At 45.5% G+C, this 17,842-nt stretch overlaps 2 protein-coding genes across 4 annotated transcripts; both read right to left on the reverse strand.

The window, feature by feature from the left end:
* Positions 1–7,487: 7,487 nt before the first annotated feature.
* On the reverse strand, positions 7,488–8,217 carry LOC136470053 (leucine-rich repeat extensin-like protein 3). Its single transcript, XM_066468026.1, has 2 exons — positions 7,875–8,217; positions 7,488–7,543 (listed from the first exon to the last, which is right to left on the reverse strand). Exons 1-2 carry the CDS (start codon positions 8,215–8,217, stop codon positions 7,488–7,490), a joined length of 399 nt encoding a protein of 132 aa, XP_066324123.1.
* A 4,302-nt stretch (positions 8,218–12,519) lies between these two features.
* LOC136473808 (floral homeotic protein AGAMOUS-like) lies at positions 12,520–15,645 on the reverse strand. Of its 3 annotated transcripts, none has more exons than XR_010762731.1 (4): positions 15,241–15,645; positions 13,943–14,030; positions 13,812–13,856; positions 12,520–12,779 (listed from the first exon to the last, which is right to left on the reverse strand). XR_010762731.1 is itself a non-coding variant. In XM_066471442.1 (2 exons), the coding sequence occupies exons 1-2, from the start codon at positions 15,585–15,587 to the stop codon at positions 12,740–12,742; spliced, it is 387 nt and encodes a 128-aa protein (XP_066327539.1). In that variant the 5' UTR covers positions 15,588–15,645; the 3' UTR covers positions 12,520–12,739. The 3 variants fall into 3 exon arrangements, 1 of the variants encoding a protein (XP_066327539.1); XR_010762730.1 differs by having other exon boundaries at positions 13,943–14,034; XM_066471442.1 differs by lacking the exons at positions 13,812–13,856; positions 13,943–14,030.
* Positions 15,646–17,842: the final 2,197 nt, after the last annotated feature.

A 17,842-nucleotide genomic window follows, 5' to 3' on the forward strand; every position in this document is an offset into this window, starting at 1 on the left:
TTGGATCAGCTAAGTTAAATAGCTCTCCAATTCTGGCTTTGACTTTGATTTTGTCAAGCGCCCCTACCTTGTCCTCGTCGGGTCCATGCTACCTTGATATTCATAGCTAGGATGTACTCTCCTCTGGCAGGGCTGGATCCGTCGGCTGATGAAGCTCTCGACCATGCTTGGACCATATAGTTTTTTCCACAGGATCATTCCAAATATTTCTGGAATCTGTTCCTGGTGCTCGAGTTTCTCTGACCAGCTTCTCCTCTTCTCCAGAATGTAGCCCATGTCGCACAATGTGATCATGTTTGGCTCTTCGTGGTTGTAGAACCATTTCTTGTACCAGTCGTCGAGCGATGTGTTCTATGGGCAGTGTAGGTACTCAGCTTTCATGCCATCATGGAGGTTGAGGTACACACCCTCGGCTATCTTTGAACCACCGCTTCCTTTCTTCTACAAACAGAAAAGATTGTGGAAAAAATCAAAATGGGGCTAGAAGCCGCCATATGCTTCACAGAGATGTATAAACGTGGCGACAAGAAGGATCGAGTTGGGATGCAGATTGCAAATCCCAATCTCATAGTAAAGACAGAGCCCTTGAAGAAACGGATGTACTAGAACCCCAAATCCCCATTTAAAGAAGTCTTCGAACACCACAATCTCACCTGGTTGTGGATCGGGGTACCCCTTGCCCTCCGGCACATGCCATCCTACGAGCTCCTTGTTGTGGAGTACCCCCATGCTGACGAGGTCTTCAATGGTCTGCTCGTTGCTTCTCGATTTCCACCATTCCTTCGCCATGACCTCGGCTTTCTTCTGCGCATCACTTTTCACCATGAATCTGGCCTTGCTGGCGAACGGGGAAATGGTGGTAGATTGATTGATGATTTCAGATGTATTAGGGTTGGTGAGAGGAAGAAGAAAGCTGTGGTTGCGAATGGCAATAGGGTTCAGTAAAAAGTAACTTACCTATCCTATACTGTATTTAACCCAAGAGTTATGTTGTTTCGTCTGCCCGAGATTCTTGGGAGATATGCGCATGCGCCGTAGATGGTTGTTTTCATAGCCTCGAGATCTACGCCAATATATGCGCCTCTTCATTGCTAGTGTGGGAGGGCCCACGCTGATGCACCTACTGACAGGTGCCACGCAAACTGTTTGCTTGACAAGACAAAAAGGCAGTATGACATGCTATACCCATTTACTTCTTTGACTAGACGTGTCAGATCAGACTTGTCAGAGCAAATGAATAATTAAATACATGAAATAATAGGCATATGGTTTTTTACTACACTTTTTGTGCTTGGGGATTATCCAGACCACCCTCGAGCTCGGGGACTGTCCAGACCACCATTGTGCTCGGGGACTGCCCAGACCACCATCATGTTTGGGGACTGTCCAGACCACCATCATGCTCGGGGACTGTTCCGACCACTCTCATGCTTAGGATGGTCTCGATCGTCCTCGTTCTCGGGGACTAAACTGACTACGGTTATTCTTGGGGTTTTGTCGTTTACCTATGCTTCGCTTGGGGACTACCCCGACCGCTTTCCTTGGCTACATGTGATCGGTACTCACATACAGTTGAGAGGCATTTATTTTTTCTCACTTAGACCCTGCTACCAGGCTCATACCTCACCTTCCAGCAAGCTTGGGGACTACATCGGTACGATGCACCTGCTGGTGCATCTCGTATCGGCTGTACGACGATTGGATTCTCAACTTAACTTGGAATTCTTTTTAGACCCTGGCACCACGTGCCTATGTCACCTACTACCAGGCTCAGGGACTAAGTGGGCACACTTCACCTTGCGGTGAATGTGCTTGTTTTTTGACCACTATGCCCTGACTATTGGCTATAACTACTACTATACAAGGGTTACTTACATTTCTTTTCAAAAATACAAGTGGGCACACTTGATTAGGAAAGAAATATTTTTATTTTTTCTTTAGAGCACCAAGCATTCTTCGGACAACCGGAATCTTTGGCTATAAACATGGTCTACTGCTCTCTGTTCTGACTAGAATACTGGCACATTCGCTTGGTCAATGTTTCAACCAGTTGGAGATGACATGAAGATGGATCGCATTAGCCGAAGGAGATTGAACGGCGTGTCGCAGCATAATACATGGTGCTCGGGGACTAGCTGTGGGGGTATTAACCCCTATACCCTTATAGCTAGGCTTGGGCTGGCCTAGACCAGGGGGTCTGGCCCACTAGAAGACGACGCGTGGCCCGACCAATCTATTCGGAGTTCCGCGCAAGGAATCAAGGCAGATTTGGAGATCAAGCAAGATCCTGGTCGGTTAGAATAGGAATCCCTATCTGGCCACCTATGGCAATTGTAACTGGTTAGGATTAGTTTCCAGATCTATAACCCTGCCCTAGACTATATAAGGCGAGCAGGGGACCCCTCTCAAAAACATCTCTCAAAAACATCTCTCAATGACATACAGCAATACAATCAGACGCAAGACATAGGTATTATGCCTTCATGGCAGCCAAACCTAGATAAAACCTCGTGTCGGTCTTGCGTTACCATCTTGTTTGTAGCTTGCGCATCTGTCTGCCGATAATCTACTACCTTAGGCATACCCCTAGGTAGACTACCGACCATATTTCGTTGACAGATGCATACGTGATAATGCCAGTGAAGTGTTTCCTGCACAGAAGACCCAGGATGCCATTGACAAGCTGTGCGCTACCACCCAACACAACCACCCAGTTCCTGCACAAGTGATTAAGAAAAATTATTAGTTTTTTTCATAATATCATATGAAGTAGTGGTGATAACATATAAAGTTACTTACTTTTGCCCTTCGGGGCGAATCACTGGGCGTTGGTGAGGAAGCGGAACCTGTGGGAGGCTCGTGGGACCTCGCAAGTAGACACTTGAAGAGGAATCGGAGGAAGCAGAACCCGTGCCTACCGCCTCCCATGGCATGGGAGGAGACTTGTCCTCATGCGGCCCCTCCTCCTCATCCGTCTGCCAAACTAGCTCCTCATCCGACTCGTCCACGAGTGCCACCTCCTCCTCTAGCTCCTCCTCACATGGCGTGGGAGGAGACGGCCCCCTCCTGTGGCTAGCGGTCCTCCTCCTCCTCCTGTCCGATCCCTCCGTCGCCCCTTCCACCTCCTCCTATAGCCGGCGTGGTCTTTGGTAAATTGAGTTCATAGACCTATGACGGTCGCTGCCATCTTTGTTCAATCACCTGCAATAAAAAAGAAAAACAAGACATAATTAGAAATAGGTGCAAAAATGAACAAAACATAATTACAAAAAACATAGTAATACATGTATTAGAAATATATGCAAAATGAACAAAACATAATTACAAAAAACATAGTATTACATGTATTAGAAATAATCTTCATGATTGAGATTAGCTGGATCATAGGTCTCGTCATCACTATCAACATTGTCCAACTCATCAACACTATCTAAAGGAGGAATGTTGTCTTCATTGTCATTGCCTAAATGTAATCGCTCAAGCATTTGTATGTCCTTCAGATTTCACACCTTGTCTCCAGCATCCTCATCATCATCCCTTTCATTGTCTACTTTCATTCCTATCTCTTCAGTTAAGTCTATGTCAAACCTCCCTTGTAGCCCCTCTTCTTGATAGAACTCTACATCATATGTGTTTGGGTTGAAGTTGTAATCTTCATTGTTTGGGACAGGTAGTTTACCATGTGGTGATACCTTGTGCACAATAGACCAACCCTTAAGATGCTTGGTGTCTTTGCACGCGTATGGTGTATAATAAACCTGGATGGCCTATTGAGCCACAATGTAGACATCTTTTCCTGGAAAGATGGAATCCTGTCGAATCTCGACTAGCCCAAGCTTAGGGGTCCATCTTATTACTCCAGGATGAAACCAGTGGCATTTGAATATGATAGGAGTAAGAGGTTTGGAACCATAGAATGATAGTTCATAGATTTCTTCAATTCTTCCATAATAGTTGAGTCCATCAGTGCTGGGCATAACAATTCCGCTGTTTGTGGTTTTTCGATTAGGCCGACTCTGCTCGTAGCTTGCTGTGTGAAAACGATATCCATTCATGTCATAACCGGTAAATGACTTGACCCTAATGGCATAGCTGTTTGCAACCTGTCTCAGCTCGTCACTTATATGCGCATCAGTTTGGGCTTTCTGTTTGAACCAACAAATGAAATCGGGACTCTCTAGTCCCGCACCCTATGAAAGAAGGGTATCATTTTCTTGCGGGGTAGGTTGCCTTGATCCATGTCAGGATTGATGAAGAAATTCCTTGTACCAATGAGAAACAAGGGGGTTGGATGAAGAAACAAGGACATACGGTGAAATGAAACAAGTTCGTTCAGAACTTACCCAATGAATGGCTGCACCTCGACAAGGTTGGTCAACACATATAGCATGATACTGCGCCACTCTTCATTTTTCAATTGCTTAGTGGTCGATGCACTTGCGCTTCCAAGTTGCCCTTGGAAAAGGCTGAGGTTTGATTCATTTTTGCCAGCATTGTAATGAGGGGGTGGATTATAAACGCTAGGAAGGTTCTCAGTGTAGTATTTCTCTGTGAAGTTTGACACCGCCTCTAGAATATATGCCTCTGCAATGGAAGCCTCAATTTTGGCTTTATTTCAACATTTTTTGCGAAGATTCTTCAGACATCTCTCGATTGGATAGCACCAATGGTCCAACATGGCCCCCCATCCGTGCCTCATATGGGAGGTGCACAATCAAATGCTGCATCGGCAAGAAGCCGGGTGGAAAGATCTTCTCCAACTTACAGAGCAACACGGGTGCCGCTTTTTCCAAGTCATCAATGACGGTCCGAGAGAGCTCCTTGGCACAAAGCTGGCAGAATAAGTAGCTCAACTCTGCCAGCACTTGCCAGACATGCTTCGGGACATAGCCTCGAACCATCACCGGAAGAAGCCGCTCAATCCATATGTGGTAGTCATGACTCTTCATCCCGTTGACTCGCAGAGTGCCTAAGTTCACTCCCCTCTTTAGATTCGCTGCATACCCATCAGGGAACATTAGCATCTAGATCCATTCAAGTACTTCCCTCCTTTGGTCCTTTTTCAAGACGAAATCAGCCTTAGGCCTTCTCCCGGTCTTGCCACGACTAGGAGGCTGCATCTCTTGATTTGGTCTATCGCACAACGTTGCTAGGTCCACTCTAGCCTTAGGGTTGTCCTTAGACTTTTTAGTATCCACGAGTGTTGCCCAAAGTGCCTCGACGACATTCTTTTCAGTGTGCATTACATCAATGTTATATGGCAGAAGAAGGTCATCGAAATTAGGGAGCCTCGTCATGCTCGAGATATGAGTCCACATATGTTGCTCACCATATCCCACAAAGCCACCTTCTTCATTGGGCACGAGAGCATCTATCTAAGCATGAACCTCGGCACCATTCATCATCCGCGGTGCAAGGTTTGTCACTTTGACACCTTTTGTAAAGTTCTTGATGTCTTGTCTGAATGGATGGTCAAGAGGTAGGAATTAACGATGTCTGTCGAACGACGAATACTTACCACCCTTCTGCAACCAAATGAACCTCACACCTTCCTTGCATATTGGGCATGGGAACTTCCCGTGAACACACTAGGCGTAGAATATCCCATACGCCAAGAAGTCGTGCAGGGAGTAGTGGTACCAAACGTGCATTTTGAAGGTTGTCTTTGTAGCTTGATCGTATGTCCATACCCCTTCGTCCCAAGCACGGACCAATTCATCAAATACGGGCTCCATGAACACACCCATATTACTCCCTGGGTGTCCAGGAATTATCAACGATAAGAATATGTTATGTCATTGAAAGGAGACACGGGGGGGGGGGAGATTAAGGGGGATAATGAAGACGGGCCAACATGTGTATGGGGCAACCATCATTCCATAAGGATTGAACCCATCTGTTGCCAGCATGACACGTACATTATGAGCCTCATCTGCTTTGTCATGATGTTTGTCATTAAAGTGGATCCAAGCTTCACCATCAGATGGATGTACCATCTTGTTAGGATTGTACCGTTTGCTATTTTTGTGCCATGTCATCTGTTTCGTGGATTCCTCGATCATGTATAGCTGTTGGATCCTTGGTAGGAATGGAAGGTACCGTAGGATTTTCATGGAGATCATAAGTTGCCTCTTCTAGCCATCATCAGAGTCTACCTCTAGGTACCTGGAGGATTTACGAGGATTTACACTTTGGACAGAACTTTTCATGCTCGTGTCCTTTCCTAAATAGGACGCACCCCTTTAGACAAGCATGTATCTGCTCATACGGCATCTTAAGTGCACGAAGGAGTTTCTATGACTCATACATGCTCTTTGGTAGAATGTGGCTCTCCGAAAGCTGGGTGCCAATCACAACCAACATCTTATCGAAGCCTTCTCGACTCAAGTTTAACTCGGACTTCAACCCCATTAAGCGTCCAATGGCATCTAGTTGAGACACCGTTGACCGATCGTGAAGGGGTTTCTATGCCAAGTCCATCATGTCATAGAACACCTATGTGGCTGCCTCCATCTCCTCCTTCTCACGTCCCTCATTGAACTGTCCTTGGTGAAAGTCATCTAACATGTCTGCTACCCTGGCATCAGCATCAAAAGCCTCCACCTGTGGTCTCACCACCTCCTCTCTCATACGATGGGCTTCACCATGGTGGACCCACTGGGTGTAATCCGGCGTAAATCCATTCTTCACAAGATGTTTACCCATTTCCACCTTGTTTACCCTTCTCCTGTTTCCACATTTGCTGCAGGGACACAAAACTAGGCAATGTCCTTTAGCAGCCTTGCCAAATGCACTATTCAAGAAAGCATTGGTCTTGTTCATCCATTTATTGGTGTAATCACTCTGACTTCTCTGGCCCGTGTACATCTACTGATGGTCATCCATCCTCTAACATATGTATCACCGAGCAAAGTAACCATCAATTGCATCTACATGGTGTTCCTACTGTCTAATAGTTGAGGATAGGTCCTAATCCCACCAGCGGATGCATAGATGAGGTTAGTCTCCATGCTCTACTCCTATCCGAGATAGAATTTTGGCAGCACCTCCCCGCTATTCTCCAGATACACGTCCTACCAAAGAAGAGTGCATATCCGGAGAACAACAGGGAGGTGATGCCGAAACTCTATCTCGGATCAGAACAGACCATGAAAACTAACCCATCTACGCATCCGCGGGCTGTCTAAAAAACGTGGACAATCCAAAATAGATACGGTCATAGATATGCAAAGATCTATATACCTCCAACCATATCTCTTTTGAACGGGAGACGCCTAACTGGGTTACGCGATCTACGACCATGATACGAAAAGAGGGGTTATACCTAGGGTGGCGGTGGAGTCAGGCTAGCGGGGCCGTGGTGGGTCGGTGCAGTGGCGAGGCAACGCGGTGCAGGTAGACCCGTAGCGGCGAGAAAGACGATCGGGGTCGCCGAGATACTCCGGCTCGGCTACGATAGCTCTTCTCTGCAAAAAAAGAACAAAATACTATCTCAATTCAAGATTTCGGCAGAACCTCCCCTGCATGGTGAGGTATCCAAAACCTGCAAAAAAACATACGGCATGATGGCCGACAACCACATATACATATGCATTCAATTCAACATATCATTGCCAAGTCACATTCATCCACCACCACCACCGCCGCCGCCGCCACTCTACTCTTCTACTACTACAACCACCACCACCACCGCCACTCTACTCTTCTACTACTACAACCACCACTACCATCACCACCACCACCACCTATTACTACTACTACCACCACAACAACCTACTGTACTACTACTATCACCACCACAACCACCTACTACTACTACTCTACCGAACTCTACTTCTACTAAAACATACTACCACTGCTACTCTACTACTCACCTATGGTGTCAGGGGCTGGGAGGGCGTCGGGATCGGCCGAGGTGCGCCGGGGATGGGGAGAGGATGGCCACGGCGGTTGGGGGCACGTGGAGGACGGCTGGGGTCGCGCCGAGAGGGCCGGGGCGGCGCTGCCATGGGCCGGGGCGCGGGCCGCGAGGTTGGAGCGGCGGCGGGTGCCGACGGGCCGCGGTGTCCGGGGCGGCCGGCGGAGGCGCGCCGGTGTGGGCGGGCCGGCGGGTGAAGGCGGTGGGGGCACGCCGGCGGGGGCGCCTTGGCGGGGTGGGGCGGGCGGGGGCGCATCGACGGGCGTGGGGGGGGGGTGGGGCGAAGGCGGTGGGGGCATGCCGACGGGAGCGGGCCACCGTGCGTGGGCGGGGCATGCGCGGGGCGGGGCGGGACGACAGCGCGCGTGTGTGCGTGTGTGGGAGGGAGGGAGGCCGGTTTGTCTAAGTGGATGGGCCGTTTGCCGAGTGCCCCGATCTGGCACTCGGCAAAGGAGGCCGGTTTGCCGAGTGCCAGATCGGGGCACTCGGCAAACGTGTTTTCTTTTTTTTAAATCTCAACCCTAAACCACATTGCATCATTTTTTAAAAAATACCACTTTGCCGAGTGCCGGCGAAGAGGCACTCGGCAAACATTTTAAAAAAAAATTTGGCACGCTCTTTGCCGAGTGTCCCCACGGACACTCGGCAAAGGGAACACTTTGCCGAGTGCCTGACAGCTGGCACTCGGCAAAGAGCATGTTTGCCGAGTGTTAAAATATGACACTCGGCAAACCAATTTTTTTTTTGTATTTTGACCTCCAAAATTTTTTGGTAGTCCTCTTACAGTACTTGGTACTCCATGTCAAAATTTGGTATATTTCCCGAACTATTTGCTATATTTAGTTAATTTATTTCATTTAATTAAATTTTTTTGGAAAATGTAAATTTGAACTGCACGTGCATCGAATAATGGAATTTAATGATTCAAAAAATGATATTCATGGTATTGAGTGTAGTGTGAGACAATATCGAGGAACGGATCCAAAATTTCGAATATCTTGTTCACGAAACATGACCACGAACTTGCGGACGAAATGTTTTTAAATTCTATAAAATGGAAACGAAGTCTGAAAATCATGAAACTTGTCGAGATATCATGATATCGTATGTGGAGGATGTGATAAAAATTTGAGAAGGCTTGGTGCACGTTATCACGTACGATACTTACAAATCAGGACATCTCCACATGTGATATCTCCACTTAAAACAATGGCTTATTAAATGGCTCACCAGTTGAACCACCAAAGCATAGCTAAAAGGCAAAAACTAAGAAATAACAAATCGCTACGTGTTCGCGGACACCCGATCGACGATCAACTAACAGCAACAATATCCAACGCTGCTGACCGAACAGCAGCATCTGCGGTCAGCAGTTTGGTACGTAGCAGTTCGTGTACAGGCCTGCTGGTGCGATCGGGGGTGCCGCAAACAGGCGGCAGCACTCGTCGATGTCACCATACATCAGGTGGACGAGCACGTCCTCGCCGCCAAGGCGCGCCGCCACCTCCGGCATCCGCCTGGCATTGCGCCGCACGCGCCGGTAGTGATCCATCTGCCTCGCGGGCTTGATCGCCGCGCGGTGCCCGTCATGCGCGGGGAAGGTGAAGCCGCCGGCCCGCGGGGTGAGGCCGACGCTGTCGGCCGGGATGGGCACCGGGACGCCGTCGTCCAAGTACGTCATCCAAAAGCATTCTGGCACCACATTATTGCCGCGGACGTCCATGGCACGCAGTAGCCTGGTTAATTATATTTGCGTTCGCCGGTAGCGGGGCAAAGTCCAATATGGCGTACCCTAAGCTAAGCTAATGATCGCGACGCCCCCACGACCCCACAAATATATGGGCCGTGGCCATGGTGTCGATTGAATTGGCGCTCGGGTCGGCTGGGATCTCGCCATCTCGGAATCGGATACTTCCATGTTCCCTGTAACAACTCAGCCCATGTAAATACTTGCCCAGAAAGCCAAAACTGTTTCCGACTCCCCCAAGCTCACGCTGCATACCCTAAAAAAAACGCACGCTGCAGGCGCTCGCTCTGGAGTCTGGACGGAGTGGCGGACAACGAAAAATGTACACAAAACCTGAACAAAAGAGTAGTTTTATATACAAACACCAATAAAAAATTTAAAATACATTGTGAAAAATAAAGTAATTTATCCTTACCAAAAGGCCAAAGTCACGAGCTCATAGATGGCGCATGATAGTGACGCCCATCATTCGTCCTAAGGAGCAATCTACATAAAAGACATAATAAATTAGTTTCACAACTATAAACTTTAAAATTCTGAAATTAGAAGAGTATGGTACGTACCACTAAACTTTTTTAGGTACTAACATATGACAGTTTTTCCCATACAACTAAAAAAAACAAAGTGTGGATATTTTTTGATGCCACATTTATTTTGGTTCATCCGTCTGTCCACGTCTGCGATCCCACGACATCTTAATTGCTGATTGATCGTGTCATTCTCCTCGATTGAATATTGCTTTTCATGTGATAGAGAAATCACAGCAAAATAGGAAGTAGAAAATTATTATGCTATCCATATACACATTGCATGTTTGCATACACCAGCATACATGGCAACTAGCAAAAGAAAAAAGAATTAAGACAAAAGGAAGCTCTTTGCATTTCTGAAAACCTTGCCAAATCTGTCTACATTTAATTACTTCTCCTCTTTGCATTTGCAAAAGCGACAACTTTTTTCACCTTTTATTAGGTTTCACGCTCAAGTGTTCCATCGCCCTCACTTGCTGTTTCTTACGTGAAACATAGTTGATGCCATCTGTCTTCCATGGCTAGCCTCCCAATCCCAAGAGAAGGTCCCTACTTCTCCCTGACTGGAGATCCGGCCTGCTAGAGGATCTCCTTGAATCCATCGGACAGCGTCTCGCGTCAGACCACGACGTGGCGTCCTTCCAATCCGCTTGCTCCCCATGGCGCGCCGCCGTCCCCTTCGCGCCCTTCGGGCCACACCTGCTGCTCCCGTTCGACCCCGGCTCGAACCACGTCGGCTTCTACTGCGTCCCGAAGAAGAAGGTCTTGTCCAAGACATTGCCCGACGTGCGTGGCAATGTGGCGTGCGGCTCCTCGTGTGGGTGGCTGGCGCTCATGGACGAAGCGGCGTCCATGACGCTGCTGAATCCATTCGCCGGTGCCCATGCCCCCTGTGTTGAGCTCCCGCCAGCAGGCGAATACGTCGTGGCAGCGTCCTCATCGGAACACGTTTCTAGGGTCCACGGCCGGTGGGTCTCCATCCCACCAATGGCTACGGGGACGCGGATGCCGCAGGCAGAGCCATCAAGTTATAAGACATGAGGGACGTGTTCTTCTGTGAGATCGTGCTCTCGGCGCCGCCTGATGCCGCCGGCCACGAGTGCGTGGCCATGGCCATGCTTGGGTGCTCCACGGAGGTCGTGTTCTGCCGGGTTGGAGTCCACGGTGCATGGACGCTGCTTGACATCAAACTAGAGTTCTCTATGGGATCCATCGTCCACTGCCAAGACAAGTTCTTGGTGATCGACTGCACTGGAGAAATCTCTATCTGCAGCAGCAACGTCGTCGGCGTTACTCCATCCGCGACGCTGCTGCCATCGCTGTCGCCACCTGCGGGCTCTACCACCGTAGCTACCTAGAATCAAACAGTGAGCTGCACATTGTGGGTGCCATGGTGAGCACGTTCCACGAGACACCAAGCTTCACCTACAGCAGCGTGATCTATAAGTGCAACCTCCATGACCGTATGCCAGATTGGTCCAGGATGAGGGACATCGGTGATCAGACACTGTTTGTGTCTAAATATTTCAATCAAAGCTTCAGTGGAACAAGTGTATCCAAGTATACGGAGAACAAAATCTACATGTCTGAGCCATTGTATGGGGATCCATACGACTTGGTCCATCAACTGGAGATCGTTGATATTGCTACCGGCGCATCCGAAGTGAAGCCCGTCTAGAAAAAGATGCAAGGTTCCAAGGCTCTGTGTTGGATTCGACCCAATCTCTGAAAGCTCTAGAGTTTGTGAGCCTACGACGCCGCGCACTCCGTGACTGTGTTAAATTCATAAACTTTGCTTTTTGGATTAAATGTTACTTTAACGTTGGTATTTAATTTAACAGTATTGTTATCTTATCATGCGATCCGTGTGTTTTTAGTATAAATTATTAGTTATCCTGTAGCAACGCACGGGCACGCTACCTAGTAACGTAAATTTTCCAATTTTTAAGTGAAACATCCGACACTACAAGAATCCTGCTAATCCATGATGAAAATTTTTCGTCATAGATCACCCAAAAACCGTCACAATGCAATATCTGTGATGGTTTTAGATATCGTCGTGGATTGAGCGTCATGGATTAACCTCTGTGACGGTTTTCCGAAAACCATCATAGTTTAACTGAATCTGTGATGGTCTTAAACCGTCATAGAACAGCCCAAAGCCTAGTTAGCCCAGCCCAAGCCCAATATCTGTGATGTTCTAAACCGTAGGATAAAATGCCACATCATCTTGGAGGCTTACATGGATGATGACATTGATGCTTACATCACCGTCTTGCTCACATATTTTATTTGTTGTAAGAAATGTCGGTGCATTTATTGAATGGCAAGTGTTGACATTGCTTTATAGCATTCGTGATTATGGGTTTACAGCCATTTGGTAGAATAATGTTTATATATACAAAGATACAAAGATGCCATTTACACACAATTTAGAACAACACTAATTCATACAGCCTACATTATCTATCCACCATGCAGCAATAAGCAATGCAGCCAACTGGAATGATGTTCCTTCGTCAAGCGCTTTGCCAATATTATTGTTTATCCACCAATTCTAATTTGCACTGCCCTCAAGCCCTTCCTGCAACCATGAAAAAGAAACGTTCAATCAAATGGAGATTCAAAGAACTTAACAAATAGGACTGCAATGACAAAGCCAATGTAACACTACCGATTGGTGAATTACAAATTACAACACAAAAATCTATTAATTAATTAATGTAAAAAAAACTGATGCTGTCTATTCAATAATCCGGCAGCTATTTCATCAAAAATAGAAATAAATGCAAGTCACATGTACACAGAAATACATTGCAACAGTCATAGTCAGTGCAGCTAGAGAAATATATGATTTGCCAAGGGAGCATCAGTTTTGAATTATGGTAGCAAACAGATACATACCAGTTGAAGTAGAAACTAGCAAACTTTGTACCCTTGCTTTTCTAGATGTTAGCTCAAAATAAGTGCTACTGTTACTGTCTGCTATACTATCAAAAATGTCCAGCACACTTTTAAAATTATTAAACTTGTTTAGCAAACAAGAGGTATGAGCCCTTTTGGGTGCATGCATAATTTTCTTGCAGCTGTTAAGTTTCAACTGAAAATTTCAGAATGCAGCTATAAAGAGGTTAACTACAAGCTGCAAGAAAAAAAACGCATGTAGGACAATGGCACTAATCTTAGTATGCAGAGTCATATTTAATGTATGATTGCAAGGGCCAATTCAGTGTGCAGATTAGCTTCATCCTACAAATATTAGAAGTACATTGGCCCTATGCAAGCACAGATACATATTCAAGCAAATACAAAAATTAAAGAAATGAGTAGCCATAGGTGCCAGAGAACTGCTGCTATGCTACAACTGTTAATCAACACTCGATCAGCAGAGCTAGCTGCTCCATTGGCTGCAGTAACAACTTGATATATTTCTGAACAGCCACAACAATTATCAAGAACTTATTGTTAAGCATCAACAAGTAGCCAGACCTCATTTTTCTTGTCCAGGATATAAAATCAGCACACATTAAAAGACATGAAAATTCTAAAATAATTTTTTTCGAGCTTGAAAAACACAGACCAATGACAACAACATGCTGAACTTTAAAAGTGATACCTTGCGAGTGCAGATAGTTGACACACAGTGATACACATTTTAAACCTGTCCAAAGTAGAGTTAAGTAGTTGATACCTTGCGTGTTCAAATAAACAAGTAGTGACACACAGTAATCCAAACAGTAGCATTACCATTTGTTCTGTGTCTCGTCAAAGGTGAGGAAGTCAATAGCTTGCACTGCAAGATCATCTATCTCAATTCTCAGAGTAGAGTTATCACCTGACTGCATAATTATGGACATTACTAACTAGGTTACTGTACTGAACCAAGGCAAGCAAACAGCTAAGCTAAAGGTTTTAAACTAAACTAACAGCTAAGTTGATGCTAATTCTGAAATAGAAAAGTACGACATGCAGATAGCACACCAAACAGGAACTACAATTGCTGAACTGAACAGGGTACTACTTTGTTGTTACTATATTGCTGAACTGAATAGGAACTACAGGAGCTCAAAATAGCAAGAGAATTAATCAAAACCAACCAAGCCAAATCCAATTGACAAGACGCTGGTACTATATTGCTGTTTTTATTTTGATGAATGAATGAATGAATGAATGTATGAACACACATATATAGTATACTACTCTTAAATTTACTGTATATTATTTACACAATCGAGTCTTGTTAAAATGCAAGGCCGGCAGTTCTGCATCAAAATTAGCAGCCGAGAATAACTCATTCAGCTGTATTGCATGGATATTAATTTATCTTTCACAAAAGTTTCATTAGATTATCCTGAAGGCTATCTAGCTACTACAATGAACCATATTGGCTTGATAGGATGCTAATAGTGGCACGTTCAGGATAAACATATTCTCTTTTCTAGTTTGCAACTAGACTAGTAAATCAATAAATGCAGTAAATAAAACACAGTCCAACTTGCTTGTCCTGAATATACCCCTTTTAGTAATTCACCAATCTAGGATGGTATTAGCTGACTTGGTGTAATCAGATCGTCACACACATTTGTTCGAAAAAGGGTAGTGTTAACACATCAAACAGCATGTTGCTGATGGTAAAAGGAGCTCAGCAGCTCTGTACTACGCCTATGTAAACATACAGCAGGCTGAGGGCATACTAATATGCAGAAATTAAATCACAGGAGCACAGAGGAATGGAAATCGAAATTAAAAGAACAAATGCAATTTTTCCCCTTGTCGCTCTTCTCAGGAAGACCAAAATGACACAAGACATCATGCGGTTGGTAACAGAATGAAACAATAACAAAAGATACAGCCCCCTTTTGGAGCGAACTTGCTCTGATTTGAATAGTGCAAACAACTGATGCTTAGTGCGTAGGATCTAAGGTATACGTACATGTACATATGCATATGCACATGCACAACCTTTTTAATAAAGTGTTCTATTAAATTAAATATGCATGCGCTGAGATTAAGAACTTAAAGAGACCGGTGGCCTTTTTCATCACCTGCTGTTAGCGTACTCGTAGAGGCAACCATGGCTGGAGAAGACGATGAGCACGACCTTGGCATTGCAGAGCACCGAGAGCTCGTAGGCCCTGTTGCGGCGCTTGCAGAAGGTCACCCGCCGGTTCATCGTGTTCTCGATGCGCTTTATCTCGACCTTGCCCCCGCCACAGCCGGTCTGGGTGCCGCCGAACTCTGAGATCCCGTCGCCAGGTCGCGGGCCGCGCCCCGGATCCAGCCGCCTGAGCGCCCCTGCACGCGAGATCCAACCACCGCCGTCGCTTGCGTGCCAAGGTAGAGGAGCCCAAGCAGCACTACATCCGCCACTTGCGCGCCGGAATTCCACCATGTTGAACGTGGCCCCGTCACCCACGCCCCAGAATTCCTTCACCGATGCCACGACCTTGTGCCCGCTGGGAACCCTCAGTAGCTGTCACCGGTTGGGTGGGGGTGAGGGCGATGACTAGGGTGGGGAGCCGCCCCCGGTGTTCGCCGATTGGGTGGGGATGAGGCCGACGACTAGGGTGGGGAGCCACCGCCGGTGTCCTTAGGATAGGGGTGGCGGTGGGTGAGAAGGGAGGCAGCTGGGAGGTGCGGCGGCTAGTGGAGAGGAGGGGGCGAGTGGCCGAGAGAGGTAGCCGGGGTGGTGGGGTTAGGGTTTTGAGCCTGATTTATATATGCGAACAGGTATTGGGCCTGGGTTGGATATCCGCCAGGGTGGACGAGTATTGCTAGTGCTGGTGCATATTTTGTGACGGTCTCTAAATCCGTCATGAAGAATCCGTCATAGATTAAGAGGTTTCTTGTAGTCGAGTTCGACGCCTGCCACAAGAGTGGAACTAAATTGTATATGTCAAAAAAGTTTGGCACCATCTGACAGCCCATTTGAAAACAACATTAGCACTAAAAGTCATATGAAAATTTAATGAAAGACAAACAACATAGAATTAGCATAACTTTAGTTCCAATTAGCTGAATCGAGTATTGACTAAGTAGTAACTCAATTGTGCCTCACATAATAAACTGAGTTTGAGATATGAATTTCAGCTATGCAGGAAACTAACAAAAGAGTGTCACCGACAGGCGGCATGCCGGCATACCACAAAGCCTCTGCTACTCCGTTGGACCAGGCCGGTCACACTGGATTGAGATGTGCTGCGTCACGCTGCCTTTCTCTCGGAATATCTTTTTTACTCCAAAACGGTAGCAGCAAACTTCCACTACGAAAGAAAACAACAATGGGACCTTAATTAATGCACCTTTTCCTCAAGTTGCACATGAGAATTTTATGAGAAATTAATGATTTATTACTGCTCATTTCAATGAAAAAATAAAGCATTGCAATAATTTACCACATATCGTCGACTGACCCTTTACAGGTCTGGTTGACGCACTAGCACAGTGCACACCCTGGCCGGACAGCGGCCACTGCGGGTGAAAACGGTATGGATATTTTCTGACCGTATTCGAGACCGAATCCGTTTAGAGGGTTTAGATGTGTCCGTATTCGAGTCCGGATATTTAACATCCGATAGCATATCCGTATCCGAATATCTAAATCGCATATTTATGATGTCGATATCTAATTGTATCATATCCGACATGATTGATATTATCCGTATTCGAACCCGAATTCGGATAGAAATATGTAAACAAATGTAATATTGGTGATATCCATCCATATCCAATCCATTTTCATCCCTACTGCTAGAGCCTGCCCTAGCCCAAGCTGGAATTTTTTTTATTTTTAATCTTTTTTATTCAATATTTTAATAACAATCGCTCCTAATTTTTTTATGGATCTATCCCTTTTGGTCGCGCCACATGCAATGGCGCGGCAACATCCGTCATGTTAGACGACATTTTCGACGTGGAAAATGCTGTCACATCACTCCTGCTGGCGTGACAGTATGCTTGTGTCGCGCCACCGGGAGTGATAAGACAAGACCAAATCTTTTAAAAACATAAATCTTTGATACGACGTCGGATGGATATAAAATTTATATGAAAATTGTAGCTCTCGATGAGATGTACAACTTTATAGTTTTGAGTTTTTTTATTTGAGGATATGAATATGCTCAAAAAATTAATATAAAATTTTAGGAGCATAATAACCACGTACTAGTACTTGTCGTATTAGAAAAATAATATCGTTTCTGTATGTTGTCAAATGAAGGTACTTTTTATATGAAAGTTGTAGCGCTCAATGAGATCTACAATTTTGTAGTTTTGATTTTTAACATTTGGAGTTGTTAAGATGCTCAAAAAATAATATAAAATTTCAAAAACATAATAATCGCGTACTAGTACTTGTCGCATTAGAAAAATAATATCGTTTCTTTATGTTGTCAAATGAAGATATTTTTTACATGAAAGTTGTAGCTCTCAATGAGATCTACAACTTTGTAGTTTTGAGTTTTAACATTTGGAGTCGTTAAGATGCTCAAAAAATAATATAAAATTTCAGTAGCGTAATAATCGCGTACTAGCGCTTGTCGCATTCGAAAAATAATATCATTTTTGTATTGTGTCAAATAAAGGTACTTTTTATATCATAATTGGAGCCCCTAATGAGATTTACATCTTTTATTTTAAAAATAGTTT

The sequence above is a fragment of the Miscanthus floridulus genome, chromosome 8 (genome assembly GCF_019320115.1).
Source record: "Miscanthus floridulus cultivar M001 chromosome 8, ASM1932011v1, whole genome shotgun sequence".
In the NCBI taxonomy this organism is placed as follows: Eukaryota; Viridiplantae; Streptophyta; class Magnoliopsida; order Poales; family Poaceae; genus Miscanthus; species Miscanthus floridulus.